The sequence below is a fragment of the Fragaria vesca genome, linkage group LG5, assembly GCF_000184155.1.
Source record: "Fragaria vesca subsp. vesca linkage group LG5, FraVesHawaii_1.0, whole genome shotgun sequence".
NCBI lineage: Eukaryota > Viridiplantae > Streptophyta > Magnoliopsida > Rosales > Rosaceae > Fragaria > Fragaria vesca.
This window is the reverse complement of record NC_020495.1, coordinates 6,082,684-6,090,211: the sequence shown is the minus strand read 5'-3', so window position 1 is coordinate 6,090,211 and position 7,528 is coordinate 6,082,684. Positions and strand designations below refer to the sequence as shown.

Sequence of the window (7,528 nt, the reverse complement as noted above, 5' to 3'; positions counted from 1 at the left end):
TATATATATATATATATATATATATATATATAAACAATTTGTTTATATCAGTCAAGTATGGCGTGCTAGTTATTTAAATCACTTATTACGCGATATGTCCATTGACCATATGTGAGTCAGTTTAATTATATTTATTGATGCAAACTCGATCCATAGTTCCATACTTCATACATTCCAGAACTCACCTCATTTCATAGATTGAAAGAAACAAAGCAAAAAAATCACATAATTAGATCTTAGTTTTGACACCAGGTCACCAGCACAGGTGAAAATATTGCAATGCAATTGCTAAGTCATATGAGCATCATGTTATTATTGTATTTGAGTATTACTGTGCTGGTATCAGGAGCAAACCCACCACAAATAGCATCCCCTAATTGCCCAGACCGCTGCGGAAATGTTAGGATTCCATACCCTTTCGGAGTTGAATCATCCACATCCAAAGGAGCTGGTTGTTCCTTAGACCTAGGGTTTGTAATAAACTGCTACCCGAATGAGACTGCAGTGTTGAGGCTCGAGGAACAAGAGGTGCAGGTGCTGGATATTTCCATTGAAGACCGCACGATTCGGGTTAACAACTTTGTTGCTAAATACTGCCAGGGTGATGGTTATACTAGTCATCAACCACCAAAATTATCCGGGACACCTTTCACTTATTCTCAGAGGCACAATACATTTGTTTCGGCCAGTTGCGACCTCCTGGCCGTGGTGTATGAGTCTGATGACAATCCAGTCATCCTTGGTGGGTGCAGCTCAGTTTGTGGTGACGAGACGACTCATACTAATAGTACGAGTTACTTGGAGTGTAAGACTAGTACCAACTGTTGCCAGACTAACCTCCCCCCAAACAGGAAGAGTTTGTTTTTTCACTTGCTAACCACTGCTGGAGAGGGTGCAAATTGCTCCACGATTTCCAGTTCACAGCAGAATAAACATGCATATTTGGTTGACCAAATTTGGTTTCAGAACTTATCTAATTCATCAGCTGCAGGAAGAGTCGGCGAGAAGGATTTGGAGGAGGTTCCTTTGGTGCTAGAATGGGCCATAAACGATTCATTCACACAGTTTAATGAATCTAATTATCCCTCTACTGATTCATCTAGTTGCCAGAAGGTTCTGGCATACAAACTGCAGAGCACCTTTATTTGTAGCTGCTCGGCAGGCTATGAAGGAAATCCTTATCTTGGGAGCCAATTTTGTTCAGGTGATTTAAACCTTCACCATATTGAACTTATGTATGAAAAACGTTAGTCACTTTTCACTATATATCATCGGGTGTACTGTTTTTAATTGAATGAATGCATGTTTCAGATATTGATGAATGCACAGACCGTGCTAAAAACCATTGCTCGGCTGGCGAAAAATGTGTCAACCTTGAAGGGAGCTACCGCTGTAAAAAAGAGAGCAAAGCTAAGATATATGTTCTAGTAGGTAAGACGATCCATATATCTAGAACACGTACACTAGAGTATGATCTTATATTCTTATTACATTTTACCAATTAATTTTAACTTGAGGGGATTGATGGGTATGTAGGTCTTGCCGCTTGTCTTGGAACGGTTTTGCTACTTCTCGTTGGATTTTTGGGTTACAGAAAGTGGAAAAAATGGAGTGACAGTAAGCTCAAGCGTAAGAATTACGAACGGCACGGAGGATTATTGTTGGAACAGCAATTGTTGTCTGGTAATGTTAATGTTGAGAGAATTAAGGTGTTTGAGTCGAAAGAGTTAGAGAAGTCCACAAACAATTACAGTCGAGATAGAATTCTCGGTAAGGGAGGTCAAGGGACTGTCTACAAAGGAATGTTAGCAGATGGAAGAATCGTTGCTGTAAAAAGGTCCAACATAGTTGATGAAGGCGAAGTTGGACAATTCATTAATGAAATTGTCATTCTTTCGCAAGTTAGCCACAGAAATGTGGTTAAGCTATTGGGTTGCTGTTTAGAGACCAAAGTTCCACTCTTGGTTTATGAGTTCATACTCAATGGAACACTTTCTCACTATATTCAGCATCACAATGAGGAGTTTCCTCTTACGTGGGAAGTACGCTTACGAGTTGCCATAGAAGTTGCTGGAGCTATTTCATACTTGCACTCATCAGCTTCCTCTCCCATCTACCATCGTGACATTAAGTCTTCAAACATACTCCTGGACGGTAAGTTTAGAGCTAAAGTTGCCGATTTCGGAACATCAAGATCAGTAGCCATAGGCAAAACACATCGAACCATGACAAAGGTACAAGGCACATTTGGTTATTTGGATCCGGAGTACTTTCAATCTAGCCAGTTTACAGACAAAAGTGACGTTTATAGTTTCGGGGTGGTTCTTGCTGAGCTCTTGACCGGACGAAAACCAATTTTTCAGAGGACGCCACAAGAACCCACGAGTCTTGCAACTTATTTCCTCGAGTCCATGGACCAGACTAATCTTTCTGATATTCTTGATGATCAGGTTGTGAACGATGGTAGCAAAGAAGAAATTGTGGCAGTTGCCAACCTTGCAAAACGTTGCTTAAATTTGAATGGAAGGAGACGCCCTACTATGAAAGAAGTAGCAGTGGAGCTGGAGGGAATTCAATTGTCAGTAAAAGGTTTGGGTCGTGTTCACGGACTTTCAGAGGTTGGTTCTGTTCCAACTGATGAAATAACAGAAGCTTGGGATGTAGATTTTGAATCAACAAGATCTTGTGAAGTTAAGGGAACAAGTACATCGTCCTATGTACAACCACTATTGTTTTCCAATACAATGTAGGGAACAATCATATAGTTGTGACAATCACGTTATATGCTCACGCATTTCTTTTAATTTGTTAGCTACCGAGTCTTTGTCAGTTTGTTTGATGATGGAAATATTTTTGGCTTAATTGGTGAGGAAAAATTCTTCGACATGCAAAAGCGCAGACTAGAAACTGCATCTCTCAAACACTTCTCATCTAACACCATATAACATCCAAAGAAATACACAATCAACTCTTGGACACAATCCATACCTACAGGAGTTGCAGAAGTGATATGAGATTTCCACTCCAAAATCCATCGGAACATCTTCTCAACAATATTTGCTTTTGTCTCCATATTACTAACTACATTCCAGTTCACTCTTCCATCTACAACACCCAGTTGTGAACAAACACATTGGGGTTAATTTATGATTGTCAAACAATAAAACTAAACTCACAATGGGGTTAGATTTTCCTTGAACACTCGGTAACTAAACTCGCACTAATTTTTTTTTTCAGCTACAAGAACTTGTTAAACTATGATTGCGATGGTGTGTGGGCATTTGCTAGGAACAAATTATCCAATTCACTTTTGTTCCTCTCTTCTTTCTATATGATTAGCGTTTGCTATGATGCAGTTACAGATAACACAAAAATCCCTCCATGTATGAACAAGCCAACTTCTTTGAGAAGAACAGAAATCCATCAACAAAAATGAACAGGTGACCTTGCACTATATATAAAAAGATTTTATTATTGTTATTCAGAACCACTTCAAGCAATCCACATTATAAGCCAAATAGAAGGGAGCAACAAACAATAAGTTATTCCATGCTTATCTGATTTTGATGAAATTGTCAATCTGCTAATAATTTTACACTTGGGTATTCTTCAATAATCTACATACCAGTATGACGGTTAGTATACCACCTGCAGATGCTGTGAGCAGCATAGGCCAATGCAACTGCGGCCACGATGGCTCAGCTGTCTGTTCCACAACCGGCAATGCGTATCGGCACAAAGGACACAACGGACTCATGGGCAACCATTTGGAAAGGCAATCACCGTGATAAAGATGGGAACACGGCAAGCGAACCAACCTACTACGATCAATCCCTTCTTCTATATCCTCAACGTGATCAAGGCTCTCCCTACAAATAACACATTGTTTTTGTCTTTCAGTATCTTCCAAACTATCAATTCTCACTTCTTCGAAACACTCTGACCGATAAGCCATCTTGACAGTTTTACAAAATAAGGTGATATCCTTTATCAAGCAAGCAATAGCACACTGGGGGTTGTCAGCTCGTTCAACCTCGGTAAATACTTTATCAATGATAAGCGGCTGCTCAACTATCGGGACCTTCATTCTGGTAAGAACTTCAACCAAAGACGCTGTATACTTCCACCTTTTAGATAAAAGCACGAATTCAGGGACCTCAACAATAAGTTGATGATCTGCTAGAGTGCATATATCAGTATACTCAATATTATCATCACCCCTGCATGTTCCGGTCATCTTGAAGTGCAGTATTCTGATAACACGCTCGTTGCTTGAGACTGCAAAGTCGATGGGTACTTTTTTTACTTTGAAGGACATTGGTAAGAAACAAGTTCTCCTCGGTGGACATGCTTGGAAACTGGTATTGATAGAGAAAATCAGTAACTTATAGTAGTTGTAAGCATAAAAAAAAATCATCAATTAAAGGACAATGCTAACATAATTTCTATAGGTTCCCCTAAATTTTATAAAGGTGTTTCATAAATAAAGAAAGATGCTAGATATATATAACAACATAATCTTTGCAAGCATAAGCACAGTATAATGATACCTAATGAGATTTTACGGCAGCAGAACCCAAGTAACAAAACAAAGGGAAGGAGCAGCTTTTACCTGAAGAATCGAAGAAACGATTGTAACTATCGCCCCAAATTGAAATCGAAATCGAAATCAGTCCTCAAAACCCTAAAACCCTCGAAATCACCCCAAAATTATGGGCTTGGGCCAATCACTCATATACTTGGATCCAGTTTGCTCTAGGTATCAGGTGTTTAACTTTATATAATTATATTCTGTTACCGTTTAGAAGAAAAGAAGGAAAAAAATAATATATATATATATATACACACACACAGGATGAGAATCGGACGTCCGCACTCGGCTTAAAGTGCGGATGTCCCTCCGTTCTCCACCGTCCGGCGCCGGCGACCGCGCGCCTCCACCCCAGAAGACTTCAGCAGCCTCCCCGACCACTTTCCCTCACCGGCGAGTCCGTTCTTTTCCAGTTTTCCGGCGAGATCAACTTTATTTGAAAAACAAATGGACAGACTGAATTCTGTCCGATTGTGTTCATACAAAAAAAAAACTCGAGTTTGAGGGCCTTAACGATCACCAAATTAGCTGAAATTTTGCAAAGATGATCTACACAAGATGATCTAGATATGTCTAGAAGGAAGTTTAAGGAAATTTGATCGGGAAGTGGTGCAAAAATGGAAATCCGCACCAAAAACTTTGGTGCAGACGTCTGCACCTAATCAACATTGTATATATATATATATATAATTTTTATTCGTCAAGGATAACAGACAAGATAAGGGATTTAGGGCGCGTTTACTTAGGGTGAATGGGAATCATCCGTTTGGGAGTCATTCCCATTCCGGGTTGAAATGTTGTTTACTAACCTAAGGAGGAATCAAACATGTGTGGGTCCCAGTGTTGAACCCGGAGTTATTCTCCCTTTTCCATTCCGGAGGAAGGGGTTGGTATTGATTTTGATTCACCCATGAATCAGATTTCAGTTCCAATTTTAACCTTGTAATTTTATCAAAATCCTAAACTACCCATAACAAAACCCTACGACTTAAAACACCATTTCAGATCTGTCTATTTTTCTCCTCTTGCTGAGAGAACGTCATTTCAGACACCATTGCAGATCGCCTCATTCCAGATGACAAGTAAACAATGGAATGGGAATGACTCATTCTCTCTCCCATTCACCCTTATTCCCATTCACCTTAAATCCCATTCACCCTAAATCTCATTCATGTTTAGTAAACGCGCCTTTAGGGTTTGCTCTCAAAACCAGGGAACGTACGGGATCCTTATTAGGGTTTAGATGGGGGATATGGCATCCTTCTCAGTTTCGTAGTTCGGAAGTAAATGGATTCATAAATACGTTCCAACTCCCAACTCTATCCCTAATTAACTATTAACTATTGACCAACCAATACTCTCTAGCTCAGTCTCTTCTGCTACTGCATATACATACACACTACTTTAGTATCTGTAGAGTCCGCGCCATGGTCGGCCTGGTCTGCAAGTTATGGGAATCGGTCATGTCAGATAGATAGCGTGCAACTTTTGCACTACTTCTTGCGCCTCGATCATAAAGTCATAGAGATATCAAACTGCATGGGATCGATCGATGTACGTTGCAGATCAATATATGAGAGCTGGTTCCGGATTGAGATCACTTTTACCCGCCCAGTGCCTGCTTTGCTTTGCAAAGTAATCAAAGTAATGTCATTGACTCGTCGTTATCTTCTACCTGCTAGCTGCAAATGTATCATTGATGCCGCCACTTCGCGCTTTTGTGAAAAGTCCTTTGGTTGCAAGTACTTCACAAGCTAGGGTTCCTTTATTCACTCGTAACGTGAAAAGTGCTTCTGCATAGTATTCCACTATTCATTCGCACAAAGAGGTTCGTAACGTACGAGAGGTTGACCAAATGCTTATACAATGAATTCAATTTCCCAAGTGAAAAATAAATGAGCCTTGATCTGCCTCCTAGACTTTTACTTCTGTACTGTTTGGACTGTTTAGCGAGATCCATGGAATTCCTTTGGGAGGAACGTTGTCAAATAAACTATTGTGTTCATTTTTGTTTGCTATTCCTCAATGGAGTTCCTTAATTCCCTCTTTCCTGATTGGAATTCAGAAAGACCACAATTCTAGCTTGAATATTCCGTTGGCAAGCTCTCCATTGAATGCGATAATCACAGTCTCAACAGTTTTCTTATCACAATCACTCAACAGTTTTCTTATCACAATCACTACAAGTGGTCCATCGAGTGGGTAACAATCGTGTGATTTCGATCAGAAAAACAGTTATTTCTCAACATCTAACCACCTGACATGATGTGGTAAAGTTGGTCGAGCTGTCTAGTATGTAATCCTCATGTTTAAAGTTCGAGTCTAAACTCCCATAATTTGTGACCAACATATTTAAGAGGTAATTAGGTCTGTACACATGTGATGAAATATTAATCTTGTTTTGCTGATATACTCTCGTGATTCGTTAACCTCGATTCACATATAACTGGGCGGGGTATAACGTATTGTGGTATTGAGATAGTTGTTATCTCACATTCTCACTCCTAAAATAAAAAAGTGAAATCATATATTTTGAAAAAAAAAAAGAAAACAATTTGAATTTGAACCCGACCCGCCAACTACCGGAGAGGCGGAGATCACATGCCAAATTTCACTCCCACCAAACTCTTCTCCCTCACGTTACAAACACGCGTCCACCATGCGCGTCAGCCACATTAGATAGAGTTCAACAATTTTCCGCCAAAACATTAACTGAAACCCGCCAGAGCCCGAAGTTACCAAACCACCCCTCGAGCTCGTTCTCCGAGACACTCCCAGTCAGTCCTAGTCCTACTATCTGCTCAGAAACTCTGCAACCAGAACAATATCATGTCTGCCCAAAAATCTATCTCCCTCCTCTCTCCTCACTACACGTCAGTAATCACACCTCACAACCAACACAATGCCTCCCCAACCACCCCTCTCCTTCCCCATATT

The 7,528-nt window shown here is 40.1% G+C and overlaps 1 protein-coding gene across 1 annotated transcript; it reads left to right on the top strand.

The window, feature by feature from the left end:
* The first annotated feature begins 306 nt into the window (after positions 1-306).
* On the top strand, positions 307-2,750 carry LOC101293888 (wall-associated receptor kinase-like 9-like). Its single transcript, XM_004300981.1, has 3 exons — positions 307-1,204; positions 1,312-1,431; positions 1,537-2,750. The coding sequence occupies exons 1-3, from the start codon at positions 307-309 to the stop codon at positions 2,748-2,750; spliced, it is 2,232 nt and encodes a 743-aa protein (XP_004301029.1).
* The last annotated feature ends 4,778 nt before the right edge of the window (positions 2,751-7,528 follow it).

Coding starts and splice junctions, on each gene's coding strand:
- LOC101293888 (XM_004300981.1), top strand. CDS start 307: ATGTTATTATTGTATTTGAGTATTACTGTGCTGGTATCAGGAGCAAAC. Junction 1,205..1,311: donor TGGGAGCCAATTTTGTTCAG/GTGATTTAAACC, acceptor TGCATGTTTCAG/ATATTGATGAATGCACAGAC. Junction 1,432..1,536: donor TAAGATATATGTTCTAGTAG/GTAAGACGATCC, acceptor ATGGGTATGTAG/GTCTTGCCGCTTGTCTTGGA.